Source organism: Ascaphus truei, chromosome 2, assembly GCF_040206685.1.
Source record: "Ascaphus truei isolate aAscTru1 chromosome 2, aAscTru1.hap1, whole genome shotgun sequence".
NCBI lineage: Eukaryota > Metazoa > Chordata > Amphibia > Anura > Ascaphidae > Ascaphus > Ascaphus truei.
The window spans coordinates 161,575,875-161,599,741 of record NC_134484.1 but is presented as its reverse complement, the minus strand read 5'-3'; the positions used below and the strand labels follow the sequence as shown (position 1 = coordinate 161,599,741).

General features: G+C 41.4%; 1 protein-coding gene across 5 annotated transcripts in view; it reads right to left on the bottom strand.

Moving 5' to 3' along the window:
• The window catches only part of ZNF407 (zinc finger protein 407), a 452,537-nt gene that overhangs the window by 368,245 nt on the left and 60,425 nt on the right, over nucleotides 1–23,867 (bottom strand). For all 5 annotated transcript variants that reach the window (XM_075585490.1, XM_075585485.1, XM_075585487.1 and 2 more), the window contains one exon: nucleotides 10,100–10,214. In XM_075585490.1, the coding sequence (XP_075441605.1) occupies nucleotides 10,100–10,214 (115 nt within the window). The remainder of the gene's footprint in view (nucleotides 1–10,099; nucleotides 10,215–23,867) is intronic.

Sequence of the window (23,867 nt, the reverse complement as noted above, 5' to 3'; positions counted from 1 at the left end):
CCAGACACATTAATCAGGCCTATAATGGTGATGTTACTTACTTGTCTTTTCAGGGCATAGATTTCATGACACTGGGAATGAGAAAAGGTGATCTGGATACTGCCCTATTGAGAAAGGAGGCGAAATGGATATATACCCTAGGGACATTATCACCTAAAGGCCTAAATGAAGGGTTTGTCTACTTCGCTTTTCTCTGAACCCCGAAGTAGTGTGGAATTATAACAACCATACAATGGGGGGATTAATTCTGAGAATGTTGCGGAAGAGGACCGTCTACACACTTAATAAATAATATGATGTGTCATTCTAGTAACAATAAAAATATACCACAGAATATATAGGTATCACCAGTGTCAAAATCAGCTTATAAACCTCTGTATATGTCAATATCCAATGCACAGAAATGTATAGCTAATTCACCCTAGAGATAATCATTTGACATAGGAGTCACCACCAGGATCCCTCATATGAGGATATTAGTGAATTAATGTGACAGTTTCTCTAGATAGACAACAGTGTACTTTAGTGACATTATGGCTACATCAGTTACAGTGGGAGTGACTGTAGCAACTTCAAGATACAAACACTAATAGACAATCATATGTCATGGTGGACTGATATTGCAACATTTGTAATCACTTCATAGTATATAGCAGCGGTGCCCAAAGTGGGGGGTGTGACACCAAGAGGGGGCGCGGGCGCTTACAGCGGCCCCGCGCTCTTCCCCGAGGCATTTAATTAAATGCCGGGGGATCGCGTGAGGCCTCTGCAACACTAAACACTTATCTTGTTTCAGACGCTGTGACGCGCCGCCATGGCAACGCGGCATCATATGACGCCGCGGTGTCATGCGTGGTGACTTCCATAGAAATGTGGTCACATGACCCCGCAGCATCATTTGACGCCGCAAGTAAGGTGAGGGGGGGGGGGCGCGGGAGTGAGAGGGAGCTAGCATGGGGGGTGCAGCTCAAAAGGTTTGCGCTCCCCTGCTATATGGGGTTATGTAGAAATTCTGGTGCCTCGTTTATAGATTTTTACAGTCAGAAAATACTTTTAGACCACACACAGTCTAAATTTAAGTTCACACAACAATAAACGTCTTGTAGTTTTATTTACATTTTAGTTCACACGTTTTGATTGGTCAAATACCTCTGTTTTTAAGGGTATACACTGCACTGACAGTCAATCTCTTTGTTGACATCTCTCCCGACTTGTTGGCTCCTTCGTGCCAAATTGAACGAGCAGACATACCTGTTTGTTGGTACCCAGGGATACTTTGGAGTTAAATAGCCGCAGGTAGCAGTGACCCACACACCCCCGAAGAAGTTCCGAGTACGGAACGAAACGCTGGTCGGGTGAGGACATCAGCAGCATGTCATTAGCACGACTAAGACACAGGTCTTAGTCTTGAATGTAACACTGGACAAATAGCTCCGGGAACGAAACTATATCCAGCCAGTTTAAATATGATGTGGGCCGATCGAGGAACCCACTAGGACCAGTCAGAGACGTAGGATCAATAGATGAGAGGACTTTGATATGCACGCTACTTTTGCTCTATAGTAAAGAAAGCACTAATATGCCCTGATGATTCATTTGAAAAAAGTCGAATCTAGAGATGCAGAAGTGAATACTTTGGGTAACATGAGAGATATCTGCATGTACTATCTCCACTGAAATAGTGGATAACGCACTACTTCTAGCATCTACTGACATCCACTAGGATTATTACACGGTAGCCACTAGTGGCCATATTAGGCATCTTTGTGAAACTTTCATATTTACACTCTTAACCTACAAGTATGGGGTTCATGTGCCCCCTCTATCTGATCACAGCAGGATATATATTCTTACTTTTTCCTATGAATTGATTGAGGGTATATATTATTATCCCTTGTCTGTGGATAAAGAATCCCCTTTTTTCACTGTTGGTGAAACACACAAGTGTTTATTTTGAGGTTTTAATATTAGGTTATGTTTTCTTTGAATTAATAAAATGTATTTATTTTCAATATTAGTGGAGGTGAGTGCATCACTAGGGATTCTCTCTCTCCCAGGTTGAGTATGTGAAAGTGCCTTGAAGGCGCAAAACATGCAACAAATGACTTCTTTGTTACACAGACTTGGGCTCTAAATGTAAGAAATGTCATTAGTATATTTTAGCCCAATTTGTAGGCGTGCAGAAATGGTTCATGGTTTTTCATAAATGTAAGACCAATCCTTTTACCAGCTGCATACTTGACAAAAAGGGAGGAGTGCAGGTAATATGAACAGTATTTGTTTCCCATACTGAACATAACCACTGCAAGAAGGCAGGAACTGAACTCTTATCAAGCAGAGTATTAGGAAAGTACATTCTGGTTTTGATAGCACCAATGACCAGCCAGGTACATGTAAGTAGACCTTTAAGTGACCCGAAAGTATACCAACACCAATGTAGTCCTCTATATTACACATTAATATATTCATTTGTTTGCACATTGAGGAAGAATAAGAGTGGGCAACAAAAGGTAGGGAAAGACAATCTAAAAAAGGCTTGTAATAGTTAACTGGAGCCAGGCTTGTTAAAGTTTAAAGGCATCACATATAACTCAAATGCCACTTCACTTCATTAGCGCAAAGAATGAAGGTTTATATGTTTTTGAAATATTCAGAAAAACCCTATCAAACCAAGTCTCTATGCCATCTAGACCAATTTGTACCCAGGCTGTGTGTTATGAATTGTTAAATATTCAGCACAGTGCCTTTGATGATTTAAACATACAACAGCTTGAATCCATTGAACCAGCCGAAATGTTCATTTATTCCCGCTGTCTACAATTACCCACAACCATGTATTTTTAAATATTTCCAGCCTATAAAAATTACTAATTTTTGCCACTTGTGTTTATCTGCATTTCGACTTTGATTTGGATAAATTAAGCTCTCAAGTGTTACTTGCTTTATGAAACTCTGCATGTTGTACACTTCAACACAAATAAATGACTTCTACCATTAGAGGTTTAAATAATGTAATGTATTTCATGCTCAGCCCGAAGCTGGATTCCAATGAAGTTGCTAATGCACGTAATGATTAAGTGTAACTCAAATACTAACTGTGTTGTTGAAAACATGACAGGCAATAATTTGGTCTATTATATTCTGCCATTTAATTGCCTAGTACAGACATTCCCTGACACGTTATGAAGCAATGATTTACAATTATTCAAGCTGCAAAAGGTCAGAAAGTGACATTATAATCATCTACACAAAGATCCTTTCTAAGGCACAAAAACTAGGTGGTGCCACACTAAATAAAATTGTTTTTCTGGTTAGATTAACTTTTTATTTAGTGCTCCTTAAAATGAAAAAAAGTTACAAATCATGCCAGCGATTTCACAGGCTATGTATGCAAGAGTTAACATTATTTTTTTTTTACTACACATTTCCCATCTGTTATGATAAGACAACCAAAAAAAACAAATTCTTAGGGGAAAAGGGGAAAATTAACAATTACAAATATGTATTTCATCACAATATGAAGGAATAAGGGGACTCTTGCACAAATGAAGTTAGTGTAACGTTCCTCGTCTCTGAATAGGAAGCGAACCTGCAGGGCTGAGGTAGGGGTGTAAGATCACCGACCAGAGCCAGGGGACAGAGTCCTGTTAGAGTAGTCGTGATCCAGGCAGAGGTCAAGGCAGGTGGCAACGGTGCAAGTCCGGATACAGGGTAGGGTCAAGGCAGGCGGCACAGGAGCGGTGGTTGGGGGAACAGACTGAGGTCGGCAACAGGGAATCCAAAAAACAGGGAGGGCTCAGGAATCAGAACACAAAGGGGCCTGGCACACAAGAAAATGCATACAATGCTCAGGCAGTGGGGCTTGGAGTCAGTCACTGACTGCTATTTTAATTGGTGTAGCCAATTCAGGAAGCAGCTTGCCAGGAACCAAGATGGCCACAACAGCCAAGTAAGGGCAAGCTCCAGCAAACCCTGGACCGGAACCCTTACCGTAAGCCCATTGCTGTATAAGCCACATCAGAAACCAGTTGTTGCCAAAAATGTACAACTGTTACAGCCTCACTGCTGTGACATTATGGCTGGCTTGTAATGCACCCAATAAGTATAAAAGTACACTCTGCCAAAATAGGTTTGCACAAACACACAGGAATGCAAAGTAAAGAAATGTTCTATATACAGTATGTGGGGTTTTGTTTATTTCTCTTCATAAACCATTATTTCCTATGAAGAAAACAGATGCCATATTGTTGTTTGGCCCAAATATGAGAAATTACAAAATCAATATATAAAATATCAAACAAGAATATAAAACTTCACAAAAAATAAATGATGATGCACACAAATGACCAAAAACAAACTGTGCTACATTGCTCAATTAGTAAAAGGCAAAAAAATAAAAAGAGACCTCAAAAAATGTACAATACGAAACATCGTAAAAACTATAGCACAGGTGGGAATCTATTAAGGTTAGAAATCACCAAGTTTGTTTATGCGCCAAAACTTCATGGAGAAAGGACATTGCAGCTTTTATAGGTGACCCCGGCTCCCTTTTTGTAGCCTAGGTTGTTTGTATTTATTTCTTTTTAGAAAACTATACAAATGTTAGTTTTTTTTTTTTTTTTTTAAATCACTCTTTACCAAGAGAAGTAAGGTCCACAGAGGTCAACAGGGCACAGATGTGCTCAAGGGGAACCCCGGGTTCAGGTAAGGTTACAAAAATAATAAATCTATTTTAGAGAGAAAACAAATGCTCATCACCTTTCTTGCACTTGATGCTACTTAAAATCCTGAAATAAAGTTTAAAGCCCCCTGAAGAAGTCCTTTCAGACGAAACGCATTGAAGCAATCTTCTAGAGCCAGCTGCTGACTATCTACAGACTTTGAGGAGCTGTTTGAAGCTCTGTACCCCCTCAGTGTGGTATTCCTGGGTGCATGGCCAGCACTAGTTTTTACTGAGAGTGGGGTTACATGTTTTGGACTACCTTGGGTTAATTTTATGTTTTCAGCTCTGTAAGTGCTTTTTATTTATATAAAGTTTGTTCTACCTTTTCCTGCACCCTTTTCCTCTTTTTGCCTGGGATTTTCCCTGTGATTCCAGACGACATCAAAAGTTGGTTACTTTAACAACCTTAAGGCGTATTACTTATACACACAATGTGAGTTGATACACTATATGGTTATAGGAATTATATCTATATATACAGTATTACAGTAGGTGTGTTTATTTCTCTATATCCACATAATATCCTGCTGCCTGTGAGCCTGGGAGAAATTGGAAATTTCCTGCCGTCAGAGACCATATAAGAAGTATCCTGACTCCTGACGTTTCCCTACTACAGTTTGGTTAAACTGATTAATCGAGATGCCTGTTTTTCCTTACTAAATGTGAGTGCATTACCATCTCTATCTATATTGAATACATACAGAATTACACTATTGTGCTTTCTCTCTTATTTTTATATCATCTGGATGTGAGTGCGCATTGGATCCTTCTATTCTACGCCACCCCTAGTGGTCGACGAACCCACTTATCACCCTTTGCTGCACCCACCAGTTTCTGCCTACATCTTTAAATTGGGACTATAAGTATCCTATTTATATTCACAGTATTTCTTTGCGCTCGTTTTCTTGTTTTTATTCACATTTATAACCTCTTAATTCCGTTGAACATTTCTGCAAAAAGGTCTGCAATATACAATCAATGAAACTTTTATATATGGATAACTTAATTTCAAAGAGGGGATCTTTATAGTTACACATTTTGGCCAAACCTTGAAAAGCTGTACCGTCTAAGTGCAAATTCCATGTTCAATTTAAGGCGACAAATTCCCATCTAGGCAATATTGACAAGGGGCATTTCAGCACAGAGTAACTCAAGGTTTATGTTTCTATTTGTACGAGTTGTGACAGTGTTTTTAGAAAGTTGCGGATATAAGCTTTAAAGGGGCAGTTTCAGTGGCCTAGAAGGTATGAATGCCTGTTTGTTGTGGGTCTATTAGAATGAGTTGAGGTAATCTCATGAGAGTCTGGGCTTTTTAGCAGCTTTTCAATGGATAGCAACCAAAGTTAAGGAAACGTGTGGTTCTATAAATTTCAGAGATAACATAAAAATGTAACTGTCTCCCAATATATCCATAACATTAGTATGGACATCAGAAGTGTGTGACGTTTGGCAGCCAAAATTGATGGGGGAGGGGTGTTTGAAGTGTCTCGACCTTGTTGTCAAGTGTGGGGGGAACTTTACCGGCTGCCCTGACTCCAACAGCTGTCCCGACTCTCCCCCTCTATGAGCAGTCATGCTTTTGATATGACACACAAACCAAAGGGTAACTCTGAAGTTGGGTACATTTTGTGGGGAGGACGACACTGCCAATTTCAGTGACCTCTTTTAGAATACATGGCATTCACAGAATGTAACATTATTCACAGATCACAAAAACATGGTGCAGGACCTTCTGTTTGTAACAAAATGACAGAGTTAATGTTCCCGAAAGATCACTTCACCTTTTAAAGCAGGATTTTTAAAAAGGTAAAATTTATAGCAATTAAAACTAATGAAGAAATGCTGCATGAGCTGCTTATGCTCAGGAACTAATAGGTCCACTGAGCATTTCCAAGATTATTTAGCCATCAATGATAATTAATTGACATTGTCAGTGGTGTTAATGTACCGACACTCAATGCTGATTCTAATCCGATTCGTACCAATTTCTTTTTCCAATGGTGACAGTTACTTTATTAACCCACCCACTCTCTCAACTTTGACAAAATTCAGGGGTCACTAAATACCCAAACCATCCCCTTCATAGTTCTGAATGAGAGAAGCACTTTAAAATATTTTAGATGGCACCAAAAGAGAAGGGGATTGAGATATGGTAATGACAGAGACATTAAAGTGGGCGTCACCAAACCATAGATTAGCAACTCTTGCTAATCACTAGCCATTGAGACTCCTAGCTCATTTCTGCCTTGTTAAAAATTGCAGTTCTGTTCCATAATTGTGGATAAGATCATTAAATAAAATAGGACGCTTTGTGATGCAATGACAAAGCAGATGGTGGACCAGTTATGGGTCTCAATTGAGATTACAGCTTTCTTACATCCATTGCAACATAGGTCACACAAAACAAACCTTCTTATTACTCTCCCACTGATACAATAAGAATATAGCATGGCAAAAAAAATCCTGGTGTTCCTTTGAATGCACCAAAACGTCCCTTTGCCCGTCTCACGAGCGGCTATGGGCGTCACAATGTAAAACCCGTCACAGGTAGAGCTGACGGAGAGAAATACAGATCTAAATTATTTGAAAAGAGTACAAAAACTAAATTATGATAAACTAACAATGGTGTTAACCCCCCAGCAGCTTGTTTTAGTTTAGCAGCCTCATTTTTTAAAAAGAAATAAGAACAATACGTTTAAAGATCTCTATCATTATATATATAAATGTAAATACAACTGTATGCTCATCTGCATGTCTTAGGCAGGTCTGCAACCCCACCTTTCACCATTATCACCCAGCACACAGCACTTCCACTGCAGCAAGGGATTCTGGGAAATGACATGCAAATGACATGCAAATGAGCACACAGTGCCACTTTTTGCTTCAAAAACCATTTTTAACATGGTTCCCTATAGGCTTAAGCTTGCTGCATGGTCACAGCTTTGAGCACAGCCAGGGTTAAGGTGCATACCCAGAAAACCCACCCACAGACAGCTGTTTCGACCTTAATGGGTCTCATCAGTGTGGGGTTGGTTAACTGGGTATGCAGAGAAGCTAAAGGATGGGGTTTACCATACTGAGTTAAGTTATGGTGAGTGAAAAAAGTGACAAAAACCCTCCACAGCAAAGCAAATATGCAAATGTAAATACAACTGTATGCTCATCTGCATGTCTTAGGCAGGTCTGCAACCCCGCCTTTCACCATTATCACCCAGCACACAGCACTTCCACTGCAGCAAGGGATTCTGGGAAATGACATGCAAATGAGAACACATATATATCAAATATAACTAAAAAAAAAGCTCTCCTCAAATAACAGTTATTTCCACATTTGTTTTACTACTAAAAATAAAAATTGTCTTTTGTTGTATACATTTGGCCACTCTCGGTAGCGCTGTACTCGTGGTGGGTTTTGGGCTTGCTGGGATTGTGAGTGTAGCCAGGTCCCCGCTTGGTCCCCGGGCATCTCCTTACCTCTGCTGCGGCAGGGGAGAGTGTGGCTAGGCAGGGAGGTGCAGGGAGCTTACTGCCGGGCGAGCGGGTCGCCGGAGATCCGTGATGGCATCCTTTGCAGGGCGCTGCCATTGTTATAGTAGCCGCGCATGCACAATGATGCGCAGATGGCACACAGAGGAGCGGCGGCCATTACTCCAAGGGCTCCGCGAGAGACTACAAGCCCCATAATGCACAGGGGCTGGAAGTCACATGCAGGTGCACAGCCAATAATGCTGCAGGATTCTCCTGCTGGCATACTTGAAAACGAGAGGTAACTCTCAATGTATTACTTCCTGGTAAAACATTTTATAAATAAATAAGTAGATACTTTCGGCGCGCTTGACCACGCTAGGCAGTCTGAGCAGGACAGCAAGGGGATTGGTAAGGTCCAGGGAGGAGTGTTTGCCAGTCAGGTAATAGCAGCACACGTGGTCTCCCGGACCAGGGGGAAAGGGGGCTACATGTGTTTATTTGTAGGAAAGAAAAGAAAAAAAAGACAGAGACTGGTGAATAAAATACAATGCTGCTGTATTAACTTCAAACAGAGCCCGCAGTTGCGACATAAAAATCTGGTTAAGCAGTGGATTTGTATTTCAGGTAAAAGCTGGTAGTATCTCAAACTGCATAATATGGAGAACACCCCATCTATTCATCCGTGCATTGTGCTAACTGTAATTGAACTTGAGCCTCTCTCTGCATTAGCCAGAAGACCTATCCAGCAGGTTACACAGGTTTGAGTAAAGTGTTTTTATATGATGCATATATCAGTTCATTTCCCTGGCATAATAACATTAAAATATATTTTTAATCAGAAGTAGGGTATTAAAATCCAACTCTGAATGTCCTGTGATATACCATACACGCCATGGCATTTTAAAACCTTTAAAACATCTCCCTGAAATTAATTAGTTTTACATTAAGAAGTTTCAATGCCTTCTATTAAACGCAACATATTTGAAGGACAATTAAACATTGCAAATGATTCTTCTGAGGAAAAAACCATTAGGCAAGAAAGGAAAACACGATTTTTAGCAGCAGACAAAATGGACAAAAAACATGCATAAAACACATCCAAGAAAAAAAATCTCATACCACATGTGCAAGCTTTATGTTGTATTGTTTGAAAACCAAATCTTATTTTTTTTTTAATTATTCCCAGGAAACATTAAAACTACTAGAACATGGCAATTCTTGTCAGGGTACTCAAAACAGGAAGTGGAGGTATGTCATAGTTAAAGTACATAGTGGATGAGGTTGAAAAGGGACATATGTCCATCAAGTTTAACCTATGCTAAATTTAGACGACAGATACTTTAGACTATATACGCACTTACAGTGTATTGATCCAGAGGAAGGCAAACAAAAAAACCCCCAGTGAAATATCATCTAATGATCTCATAAGGGGAAAAATAAATTTCCTCCTGACTACAAATATTGGCAAATCAGACTACTACTCCCTGGATCAACATCCTTCCCATGTTTACTTATTAGGTAAATCCCTGTATACCTTTCCTTTCTAAAAAGATGTCATTAGGGCACTATAAACTACATTGTATATTTTTGATGTCTTTAAATGGAATCTACAGTTCTCTCCAGCAATATGAACGAACATCCAATAATTTAGGCAATTTACAGATTACAGGTTCAAATTTACCTTGTAGCCCCATACAATTGCTCATCCACTGTGCTGGATTAGAAGTGGGAGAATAAGGTCATAACTGTATTTAAGGAATTTAACCATGAAGAGGAGCAGGGTATACATGCATCATTTCAACAACAGTGAGCATCAGTTCTGAGTTCTGAACCAATGTACATCTTCTACTTTCTTTTTTTCCTTGGAGTAATCCATAGCCGCAGTAGCAGCAAGAGTAATTTACTCACCCACAGACATGACACTTGTATTCCCTCATTCCAAGGTGTCTCTTGACATGGTTCCTGGCATCTCCCAGCTGAGCTGTTGCAAAGTGGCATATCTTGCACTTAAATGGCTTTGATCCTACGTAAAATGTAGCAAACAAACATTTAGAATTTTAAAAAAGAAGGTACATGACATAAACACACATTTATGAGTACATAGAGAGTCCAATATAAGGAACAGAATTAAAAAGTGGCACATACTGTACCTTTATTAACATGCAAAAAGGTCTGCTGCACATAATATTTAGCACATAACTATTTATGAATCCTTAATTACAACTTGTACTTTAACTGCAGGTCTTGATGAATGTATACAGTATGTATGTATGTATGTATGTATGTATGTATGTATGTATGTATGTATGTATGCATGCACACGGCCCGGAAATGTGCAGGACACAGTGCAAATGGAGTGCAGGGCCTCTTATGCTGCCCCGAGTCCTACCGGCAGGGCAGTTGCAGCGGCGTTGCTGGAGGGAGCCCACCTGGAAGGTTTTGACACAGAAGTTGGGCCCCACTGTCAGTCAAGCCTGGCTTCCGTGATCGCCGCCTGGGTGTGCTCCCTCCGTTGCTGCTCAGATAGGGACCCGGTGCAGTCGCAATGGTGGGTAGGTGGGTGGGGTTGTGTGTGAGATAGATATCTATCTGGGGGCACATACATACATACATACCAGTTTGGGTGCACTGTAGGGCATTAAGTGATCAAAGTACAGGCACTCACAGGACTTTCTTTACCTTTACAGTAACAGGTCTCTGGCTCCTAGAGCAATCACATGACGCGAATAGTGCCAGACGCCAGAAACCGAGGTATGTCATTAGGGTACTCTAAAAGTTAAGATTAAAGAAATCTCCATGCACAATTTTGTTTAATCCCATCTGAACCTGGCGGTCTCCTGGAGCTGGTCTGACTCCTTGGTTTCCAAAATATGTTGTTTTTCTGTACCAATTTTGAAACTCCCCCCCAAAAAATAAAAATATATATGTCTACTAGGACTACAACCATGACTGAGCGGTCCCAAATAGAAAGCCGTCAATCGTAAGAGATGTCCTGTAAATGTATAGATAGATATACACACACACTTAAAATTTACCTCTGTAGAACGCATATTATGAGAAGTGTTTTTTTTTCCCTATAAAGTAACCTTAAAACATTTTCCAATATAGCCTACAACTCTCCAATTCTACTATAACTTTACAACATTTCAGATCGGCACTGTTATTTCAGATTTTTCCTGTCACATAGCAAGCATGATTCATCACTTTGCTATTGTAATGACATGCAATGTGTGAATATATTGTGGGTAACATATTATGTCTTTACGACTGTTTTATAGCCAAGAATTTATGATTATTCTGGAAACTAGAAGTATTGACATTTTGGCTATTATTTATTTCAAGCACAAACTTTATCATTGTATGCCTAGTGTAGACCAGATGTAGCAGATGTATGAACATTTTTAGAAGCGGTGTGATTAACCTATTCTTTTACATAACAGCACACAATACTAGAGAGGTGGGAGTGTAGTGTACCACCATCCTTAACATGTGCTCATAATTCAGATCAAAGTTTCCATTGTTTCAGAAATGTGGTTACACTTGCAGATGGTTACCGAATTGTAGTCCGAGAGTATTTAAGTACAAAATGAGACCTTTTCATATTTTCATGTGCAATATATTAATGAAACAATAAATCAAACCTATGAGGAGCTGCCGTTAAATAGAACACCAATATGGTTACATAGCCTTCATATTATTTTTTAGTATATGTTTTGTGAAGTATTTCTTCCAATACATTGAGACCAAATATGAAATATGGGTTCTTTAATAAGTATACATAAAGGGCTCTGATAAGACAAATTCTACACTATATCACACTTGATCAATGGTGCTTTGTGCTGTGCCCTTGGAAATAGACTATCCTCCAAGAATATGGTGTTAAAATTGAAGATCTCAGTAAAATTTGAGTCTTAAATTTCAATGTAATTCCCAAAAGCTGACGAAAAAATGAAGCATTTAATTTTAATCTTCTAAAAGAAATAAAAAAGTCAACAGTACTAAGCACGGGCAGACAAGGTTGAATATTTCACAGTTCAATGACAATGAAGCTAGATCTCTTAATACTTCCATTTCTACCAGTAGAAGTAGATGTAAAATATATTTAGCACCTGAATGGTTATATCTAGTCAGCTTTATATGTTTAAATGTCAAAAGCAGGTTGAGACTGCAGCTAACAGCAATCACATCTCATCAATCACATAGAGAAACTCCAGTTTATTTAAATGGTGCAGATAAAACTAAATTAATCATTAATTTGGTGACATGCTAAATTGTCATTGCGCTCCATAAAAGGGATAATGCAAATAATATAAAAATAGGATGAGAATATCTTCCTAGACACATACAAGGAGAATGACAAAACAGTTACGTGGATATAGGACCAATTCGTACAATTATTATAACCAATCCTTTAGACAGTGAAGATAAAGTCTAACAATACAGATTTCATTTCACGTTTCAAATATACCACTGATAGAAGAAACCCTTCCTTTCTGAGTTAGGAGTGATGCCGTACATAACTTTCGCTATCTATCCATATCTCATTGTCGTAATATATTAAAAGCAGGTACTTGCAATATCAACAATGTTGCAAAAGCGGGAACAGTGTAAGTAGAGACACATTAGGCCGAGTCCATAGAAGGACAGGCCGCGCTGAGCCGTGCGGACGCTCCGCGCTGAGCCCCTGCATCCTCAATGAGGATGCCTTGAGAGGGGGCTCACGCGAGCGTCCGCAGGCGTGCGGAGGCGCTGGATTTTTCAGCCGACAGCCAAGCTCTTTTTCAGCGCGCTGTTGGCTGAAAACATCCAATCAGCGCGGAGCTGCGTCAACGTCACGGCGCCGTGACGTCGGCGCCGTGACGTTGACGTCGGTGCATCGCGGGCGATTGGCCCAGCGACGTCACTGACCCACCTCCCTCAGTCTCCCCCCGCCTCCGATCGCGCCCGCTGGCTCGCCTGCATGGGCATGAAATCGTGCAGGTTTCAGCAGGTGAGCCTCAGCGTCAGCACGGCTCCGAACTGCTCACCCCTCTATGGCCTCAGCCTTAGTGTCTGTGGTGGATAGTAATAAAAACAGAATAGACCATTCTTTTTCAACCGGGGTTCCTAGGAATCCTTGGGTTCCACAAGCACTGCTACAGGGGTCCCTACAATTTTTAGGTCATTTGAAAATTGTACCAAATACAGAAGAATTTACAATGCATCTGATCTCAGACGTGCTATTAGAGTACAAACAACAATGCACAGGTCTTTGCATGCAGCTGGTTGCGACAGAGCTAATAACTGAGTATTCTTCCTGGTATTGTCCAGGTTAATAAGAATATCAATCAGATTTAGAACCATGCAGCCGATTATGACAGATCAATCATGATCATTCTTCCTAGTATTGTACAGGTTAAGAATCAGTGTTAGGACCTGTGAATTATGGTCATGCCTTGGAGGGGCTCACAGGCTTACAATGCTTTGGCCAAAGTGTTAAACTAAATTACCCTTTTATTCGAGAGATATATAGGTATTTCACTGTGTATTTTTGCCATTGGATGTAGCACTGGGCTCTGTTGTGTTTGTTTGTAGTATATATTGTCATGCCCAGTAGCACTCCATTTCTGGCATTTATATGTATATATATATATATATATATATATATATATATATATTTTGTGGTAATTTTTGGGGCTTAAATGAACTTGCTGGGTATTTGTGAGCAAGGTAAGTCAGACAGGCACAGAGTAGCTAGGGTAAGCGTCACACAAGAAGTTATGCTTGGCGAGGTATGGGAGCACAGAGAATATTTAAAGGACCTCCCACCAATGGGATGCATCCAGGAAGCAGGACCGCGGTTCCTGATAGGCTCCTGGATCATGCAGGTGTGTCCTATTGCACAGCCAATTGAGACCGCATCAGAGTGAGCGCGTGCCGCGCGCAACCTGCACATAATGCTGACAACCCGGTCGCGCGCTGTCATTGCGCACCATTACACCCGCACCAGTACGGGACGGAGACCTGAGGCGGGGACAGAGGAGCACATAGTACAGTTGCGCTGTGTAGTTCTGACGACAGGGCGGGGGTGGGAACGAGAGGCCGGGACCACACACGACTGGGAGACCACGCACATGTCGCGCGTAAATGCCAGAAGACCGGGAGCATGCCATGGGACCAGAAACAGAAGAAACTGACGGAACCCGCGCAGTGCCCATGCGCCGCGCGTAAGTAGCACCTTTTGTTTGCCTCTCTTGAGTGCCACAGGAACCAGATGGGCAAGAAAGGGTTAAGGGGACGGAAGCACCAGAATGGCGAATCCTCACATAAACAAATAGCAAGTAATTAACCAAAAGGCAGTTTCAAATGCTTAAAATGTAAATCTTGTAAGCATATGTAATCCACTTCAGAATTTGTTTCCACATCCACAGGACTAAAGTACAATATTAAATCCTTTATTAATTGCAATACCACATGCGTAATTTATCTTCTTAGGTGCGGAAGTGGTAAGCAATATATAGGACGTCCACCTTAAAAGGTCCGTATATTGGAACACTTACGCCTCATTAGCAAAAAATATATCAGTCAACCGGTTTCCCAACATTTTACTAATTGCAGTTTTGGAAATGTAGATACATTTACCTATATGGGTATAGAACATATACCATGTCCTATAAGGGGTGGAAATAGAATGAACATACTGGACAAACGTGAACTGTTCTGGATTTTTACTCTTCAAACTAGAATTCCCCAAGGTTTAAATTCAGATTGGGATTTGGGCCCATTTTTGCAATTAAATACATCACGTATTTCATTATACAGTATATGCATTTTCTAGACCTATTGTGGTTAAATAATTGTTATATTAATATCAATATTTTTTATTATTATTGGTACTAGCCGTTTAATGCATATTCATATTGATGGGTTTTTCCTTATGCACAAATCTATATTGCCCTAATCAAATATAGTACCCACAGTAAATACATCTGGCTTTACCCTACTGACAAAGACCGTTAACAAGCCTAGGACGTAAACCCATTTTTCACATATCGCTGATTTCACATTCACTTTGTTAATATCATGCGCAATTAGTATATACATTAGATATAAACATACACAAGTCAAACGTTAAGAATCTGCATGTCATGCCTGTCTTTGACCTAGGAGGATACCGGATTGATAGTCATTATTTCATGCAAAGTGGAGGAATTGTTATCACCTCCATAAGAAATTATGAAACATCTCACGTCTGACATTTTCGTAAACAAGGATAGTGACTCTTAACAGCCATTCATGTTAAAGGTCCACCTAAATGAATGGACGCACGTCATTTAGCCAACAAAGAATTAACCTTCACAGAGACATTTGTTGTGCCCAAACTCGCTACACCCATCCTTACTTTTCCCCCTGCGTAATACACGTAGACATTTTAATAAACTCTGATGATTTATGACCCTTTCAAGTCCTATAGCCATGAAAGCAAGTAGTTCACTGGAAGGAGCAAGCAAACTGCCTCCAGAACTGGAATAGTTTGGGCCCATTAGCACAGCATGCTGAAATGTCGGAATAGAACTGAATTCATAAACTAGTCTTCTGAGTTCACTGGATTTATTTATATGCGTTCATTTGAATGTGAATGAAAACACTACAATACAGGTGTTCACACTAAAAAAATAACGCGTTGGTCATTTACAGATCGTGGTTAATTCAGAAAGATAACCCATTGGTTAAGTTCCATTCTCCAGCTGAGACAGTACAGAGATCTACCTGTGGGAGGACCATTAATAGCCACCCCTTTCCTTCCCAGGTAGTCTCAGTACAAAAGCTGAAATATATAACTAGAGACATTGATATCATCTTACATCTAAACTTTAGGAGGGAATTGGTGAGCACTGCCATGGAAAGACTCTGCAGGAAAAGAAAATTACGGTAAGATGGTATCAATTTTCTATTTTCCTGTTGTCCCCATGGCAGTGGTCACCAATGGGATTTGTCAAATGGGGGGGGGGGGGGGGGGAGAGGGGGAGGGTCCTAGAATAAAAACACCACATTGACACTTAAATATGATCTTTCATTTAAGTAGTGATAATTGACTGCAGGACCATCCTGTCAAAGCATGCTTCTGCTGAGGCCTTTGGGTCCAAAGAATAATACTTGATAAACATATTAATTGAAGTCCATACTGCAGCCCTGCATAATTATGCGTTTTCGCTGCCCAGGATACGGCTAGGGCCCTTGTCGAATGTGCCTTCTACCAGCACTGGGACTTCAATCTTTTGAATAATATAGGCTTTCCTGATATCCACTATAATCCATTGATTTATGGTAGATTTTGAGGTTGCTTGCCCCTTTGGAAGAATGAAGTCTATCTGACTTCTTAAATCCTTCTGTTTTGGAAAGCTAAAGCTTTAAGCGTCTTACTACATCTAACGTGTGTAGAATCCATTCTTTGTCGTTTGTTGGTTTTGGACAAAATGAAGGTAGTATGATCTCTTGGTCAAGATGGAATTTTTAAACAACCTTTAGGTAAGAAAAGCTGTACTCAAAACTCAAGACGACCTTGCCTTGATTAATAATAAGGAAAGGTTCTTTCACGGACAAAGCTTATAATTCACCAATCCTGCGTGCCGACGTTACTGCGATCAATCAGGGCTGTCTTTAGCGTTGGATTCATGTCTGAAGCTTGAGAAAGTGGTTCAAAGGGGGCATCCAGTTAGAGCCTGTAATACCAATAGTAAATACCAAGCCAGAACTGGATACCTGTATTGTGGCTTGATTTTCTTTAAAGCTTGGAAGAATATATTTCTGAGATGTATGGTGGTCAAGTGTCTCCCTAGTAGTGCTGATAATGCGGACGTGGATGTTTGAACTGGGGCGCTCCCTGGAATGTGTGGCTAGAAAATATTTCAATGCCTAGGATATATTAAATAATTAAAAAATGTAAAAATTATGAGGTAGTATAAAAGAGTATAAAAATGTATACTGGCCCTTTTTGTTGGTTTTAGCTGCTGCTTGACCTTGAAGAAGGAAACCCGAGTCCTTCTTAACGTTGCAATAGAAGTATGAAGATAGTCAGCGCAAACTCATGGACCTCACGATGTTGGTGGAACAGAGTGGAGTTGAATAAAAGATGGAATAAAATATAATAAAACACAGTATTAGTGCATGCATCAACGTGTGTGGGGGATGAAGAGGGGGGAGGGGGGAGGAGGTGGGGGATGTGAAGGGTGGGGTGATAGTGGATTGCCACTGGATATACAGTAAATGAAACTTAAACAATTAGTTTCAGTGACTCACACGGGCTTGTGTGAGACTTCACCCTCAACGCTGACTGTGGTTGGTGAATGCAAACTCCTATAGCGGAGTGACAATAAACAAAAAACTCACACGGCCTAATGTGAGTTCGTTCCCTCAGTGGGTGATGTCAGCCTGTTTAGGTGATGTAGGTATGTCTCAGCAAACTATCCCCAATGGGTGTTGTGTGTGAGTGGTTCCTCTCCCCGTCGCCCATAGACCAAAGTATGTGCAAAACTAGAATTAGCAATATAAACAGGTCTTTATTGGTAACAGTTAAAACATGAAAACGAGCATGAACAAGAATAAACGATGAAAATACAAAGTGAATAAACAATGAACACACTCACACTAAATGGCAACTCTTGTTGCCCAGCATCAGCCGCGTGGTTTGATCCAGCAAGATCTCTTCCTCCGGAACCTGACAAAGCTTACTGCGAAACGCGTTGTTCCCTGCCGGAGCTCATTGAGAGAGGGACCCAGCCAACCGCAGGAAATCCGGTGTAGATCCTCCCTTCCGGTTCCACTGCCGGACGCGTCAGTGAGAACACCAACGGAGGAAGAGATCTTGCTGGATCAAACCATGCGGCTGATGCTGGGCAACAAAGTTGCCATTTAGTGTGAGTGTGTTCATTGTTTATTCACTTTGTATTTTCATCGTTTATTCTTGTTCATGCTCGTTTTCATGTTTTAACTGTTACCAATAAAGGCCTGTTTATATTGCTAATTCTGGTTTTGCACATACTTTGGTCTATGGGCGACGGGGAGAGGAACCACTCACACACCACACCCATTGGGGATAGTTTGCTGAGACGTACCTACATCACCTAAACAGGCTGACATCACCCACTGAGGGAATGAACTCACATTAAGCCGTGTGAGTTTTTGGTTTATTGTCACTCCGCTATAGGAGTTTGCATTCACCAACCACAGTCAGCATTGAGGGTGAAGTCTCAGACAAGCCCGTGTGAGTCACTGAAACTAATTGTTTACGTTTCATTTACTGTATATCCAGTGGCAATCCACTATCACCCCACCCTTCACATCCCCCACCTCCTCCCCCCTCCCCCCCCTTCATCCCCCACACACGTTGATGCATGCACTAATACTGTGTTTTATTATATTTTATTCCATCTTTTATTCAACTCCACTCTGTTCCACCAACATCGTGAGGTCCATGAGTTTGCGCTGACCATCTTCATACTTCTACTGATAATGCGGACACCTGAACCTTCCGTGAGCTAGAGCCGAGCCCTTGTTCTAGAACTTCTTGCAGAAAAAACTCCAGGAGTGTAGGAATAGGTGGCTCCAAGAAGCTTACACCTTGGTACTCGCACCACAGATAGAATCGCTGCGAGATTCTATGATATACCGTAAAAGTAGTCTTTTTTTCTTGTCGACATTAAGGTCCTTACCACCTTGTGAGACAGTCCTTTTGATCTGGGATGTTGCAATGTACCCTGGGATAGGAGGCCTTGAAACACCGGCAGTTGTCATGGTTTATCTACACATATGCGAGCTGAAATTTCCATGGAAGGACAGGGCGTCCACCTTGGAAGCCCCTGTATTAAACATTCTTGAGCAGAATTTTTTTTTAACTCCTGGTTTCCTAATGTTGCTGCATGGTCTACGTCTGTTCTTTCCCATTTTGCGACTAATTGATTGAAAGTCGTATTGGAGAGGGACCACTCTCCTGGATCTAGGGTCTTCCGGCTGAGGAAGTCTGCCTGCAGATTCCTTTTCGCTGTAAAGTCTGCTAGATGACCTTCTGCCCAGGGTAAAATCAGGTGTTCCTGTAGGAGTATGGGACTCCTTGTGTCTACTTACAGTATGTAGATCACCATAGTATGGTTGACGAACCTGATTTTTTAGTTGCACCTGTGCCTTCCAGGTATCATTTTGAATTCCAGACAGTGTCCCCTGCAGACAATGTTGAGTGCGTAATAGTTTACGCCCAAACGTCCCAGAATTGCCGGAGTCTTCCTCTGACGTAGGATGTTCGAGATCCCGTTATCTTATGCGAACTTCACCGCCGCTCTATATGTGGCTTCACCTCAACTTGGCTCACGAAAAAGAATGCTCTAGCCTCCACGCCAGGACGCTTTACTTCAGTAACCCCTTCCGAGCCTATAGGATCTTATTCCTTGGCTTGACTATAGAGAGAATAGACTCGAGGCCTTCTCATTGACGGAATCAGGTTTCCTGCCGAACAGATGACCTTCGAAAGGAATTGAACACAGTGTGTTCTTGGATGATGAATCCACCTGCCAAGGCCTTAGCCAAAGTACTCTTCTGGTTCAGACAGTGCTATTGACCTTGCCGCCAGCCTTACTGAATCCAGCGATGCTTCTGATACAAGGTCCGCTGCCAGTTTTAGCTCAAAGAGTACTTCAACTATCTCAGACCTTTCAACTCCCCTCTCCAAGGCCTCCTCCACATTAGCAATCCATAACTTCATTGCTTTTGACATGGCTGTTATGGCTATAGAAGGCCTGCATGCTGCACCAACATCAGTAAACTATTTCTTCAAGGCGTTCTCAATCTGCCTGTCCATATCATCTCGAAGGAAGGCTACATCGTCCACAGGCAGAGTTCATATAGCTACCTTGATACTGTCGCATCAACCTTTGGGAGAGAATCCCATGCTTCCACTTTTTCCTCGAATGGGTACATTCTTGAAAATTTCCTAGTCAAAGGAGCTTTTTTGTCCTGCTGGGACCACTCTCCTTTGATCATATCCCTCACCACTTCATGGACCAGGAAAGTTCTTGGTTTCCTATGCAGCCTCCTGATCTCTAGGTTCCAAAGGAGAAGGCTCGTCCTTGATCACCAAGATCTCTCTTACTGCCTTGAGAAGTGGTTCTATCAGCTCTAGATCCAAAGAGAATGATTCCGCTGTTAAAAATTAGTTCTCTGAAGATTCCATTTCCAACTCCCTCTTGCTGGATTGTTAGTCCTCTGAAGTCTCAGAAGATGACTTGTGGTCTTTCCAGGCTTATGACGGAGCAGTCTTGTCGGTATGGTCAGAAAAGAGCTTACACACCCCTTTCTTGCAATGAAAAGTGCTTTATTTCCCTTACCAGGGAAGCAGGTTGTAGTTGCACAGAGAATAAAGCAATGAAAGGAAATTGAAACAGTCTGCAATAAAACAATAGTCCTTAGTTCCAGAAACACAACAGGGAGTTCAGGCTCTCCCCTCAGCAGGCTCTCTGAAACTTGTTTCCTCACAGGTTGAGAGCAAAATGACAGCCTGGAAGAAATCTGCTGTCTTCCTTTCAAACCTTCCCTTTCCAATCAGCTAGCAAACCTGCCAGCTAGAGTGTGGTTCTTTATGGTCTGCTAAAGTGAGTTTTTTAACCTCTTGTATACTCCCTCACAAGGCTAATAAAAGATCTTGCCCACTTGTGGCATTTCTGGGAGGCTGCCTTAATGCACTGGGTTACCATGTTCTTCCTTCACGAGATTAAATCTGACATCGGCTCAATTGGGTCCTTTGCCGCATCCCTTAGACCAGGGGTGAGAAACTTTTTTGTCTGCCCCCCCCTTTTCTCCCCCTTAAGTTTTCTCTGCCACAACATCATGTGACATCAAACTTGATGTGACCACGCAGCGTCATTTGACGCCGTTTTGCCATGGCGATGTGTCACCAGTAGCCGTCGAGACAAGGTAAGGGACGTTGAGACCTTGCGCGCTCCCCGATCATTTAATTTAAATGGGGGGGGGGGGGGAAAGAGCATGGGTGCCTCTGAAAGCGCTTCCCCTCCACCGCCGAAAATGTCATGCCCCCCAGTTTGCACACCGGTCTTAGACAAATCACAAAGTCTTTAATTTTCCAATGCAGGTTTCTCATAAGTCGCGCAATGTTTTGTTTTCCTTGTCGCCTTCTTCCTAATAGTTGGTCCTGTAGGTGCTCTGGCCACTGGATCCTCCTGTTGTAACCCTGGAGTATTGACATAATATGAATATCAGTAATTATAGTCATCTCTCTTTAAAAACAAAACTCACAAGAGTACCACTACTATCTCCCTGGAGCTTACCTTTGGACTTTAACAAAACTTTTTGAAGAGCTTGCATCCATCCAGCTTGCATCCATCCATGATGCATCCAGGCTTGCAGACTTTTATCAGTGCCTATATAGTTAGTTTGGCTTGAAGCAGTTACACCCTACTTGGTTGCAGCACTTGATCAGTCCAACGTGTGGTCCTCTGAACATCTTAATCCATCAACAGAGTAGCAGGGCAGCGAGAGCGTGTGCTTGCTAAGAACCTTTAAATCCTCAGTTTAGTAGGTTTTTTTTTTGACATGTGGCCGTGCATGAGCGTTCTCTGTTGTACCCGTGCACACTCGCCTGTACAAGTGGCTTTAGGAGCTGTGAGCCTCAGCGGCTATTTGCAGCATGGCCTTCCGATGGCCCCTCAGAACAGCCATCTTCTTGGAGCGCAGACATCTGGGCTTCAGAGGGAGAAGCTATACTAGCGAAACACGTTGCTCTAATTCGCCAAGACTTTTGTCCCCCGGAGGCCAAGGAGTAGCGAAGGAGTGTAAAATCTCAATTTGCAGAAGATACCCAAAGTATGTGTAAAAAAATGTGTGATCTGCATGATTTTTATAAATCAAGAAGGGGATTTGTTGATGTGATAGTTCATGAGTACAACCCACACATACCAGCAATCTGAGAGCAAGCAGGACATTTCACAAATATACAGATAAGGTTAGCGCTGGGACTTGTATATGCGCTGATAACTTCCAATCCAGAAGATTGATGATGACAGCGACACCCTCCAATTAACTGGAGGATATTTAAACCCTCTGAGGGCCACTACGAAGACATAGAGAGCCTAAGGAAGCTATACTAGCGAAATGCGTTGCTCTAATTCGTCAAGACTTTTGTCTCCCGGGGGCCACCGAAGTGAAGGAGTGTGGTTGCATTTTACCAACTGCTGGCCGGACGCGGAAACAGAGAGCGCCCTGATGTTACTAGCCCCATGGACTTTACTTCACACAACGGGAGGTTTTTAGATAAGTGTGTACTATTGTGTGTTTATTAATAAATTTTAAGTGGTTTACTTCCACTCTTTCTGTATCTCATTGGTACTTGGGGAGAGTATTCAACGAATCCTTGCAAGAAGGAACTACATAAGAGGAGACCGCCCGATCCAGAGGGAACAAGAAAAGAAACCTTTGATAATCCTGCACTCACACAAGGCCGTGTGAGTACTTATGTTTTATATAAATTTTATATCCATTTTCACTAACCCATCCCTGTGAGATTACACCACAAGAAGTGCAGTGACTGCGGTTCGTTTTTAACCCTTGTGCATCATTGGAGGTGTTAGGCAAGTCTGGCTACACTGTTAACCAGTCTGCCTTTTGATTTTTCTTTGCATACTTTTATTGATTCGCACTCCCCTTATTTTTCTGTTTCCACTACCTTCAGCGGGAGAGGCAGACAACTCCCGTGAATCGACTGCCAAGTAATCTGGTAAGCCCCTTCTACATTTACAGATACATACTATCCTCTACCTCAGCTAGGTAGGACAGAACAAAAAGACTACCTGGGGAGGGATGGCGGGGGGGAGGGGCTTATTATGGACCCCCCACAGGTAGATTTCTGTACTGTCTCAGCTGGAGGGTGTAACAACCATTGGTGACCAATGCCATGGGATGACAGGAAATAAGTTATGATAAAGTTATTATTGTACTTATAAGCCCTCATCCATCCTGTCACACAGCAAGTTGCATTACATTCAACGCTTCACATACTCTACATTGTTTCTACCACTGAAACCGATGCCAGTTGCAATTTAACTTTACAGTTAAAGCGGAAACAAAATGTCCTTCACCCCTACCGCATGCGCTCTTGTGATATGCAACAAATTGTGTTTTCTTCCTCCAGTTTATCTTCCTTTATTTTTAAAATCGCCTAGACCAATTTCTGCAACGCACCTTCTCCTTTCTACCAATCTGCAGAGGGCTTTCTATCCTCTGCTCCAAGTTTCAACTGCTTTCTATTTTTAATTCTGTCCCCTATCTTTGAAACAAACAATTATACTATGTTCAAAAATCAATTGATTCAAGCAAGCATGGCATACAAGCTACAGGTGAAGGACTATACAGCTCTCTCGCCAAAAGCACTTACTCTGTCATGAGATTCATTATGCAATTACATTTATTCCATCAGGAAGAATGTACATACTCCACTCTCACCAGGTTTACTTTTGTGTCAGGTATACCCTCACACTGTTTCTTTATTGCACTGTATTTGAACATGTTTACATGAGTTCATTATAAAAAGAAAATGCATATTTAATAATTGAATAAAAGTTATTTTCTCTCCTCTCACATGCCAAAACAGAAGAATCCTGAACACTACCTCATTTATTAATGTATGAAATACTTA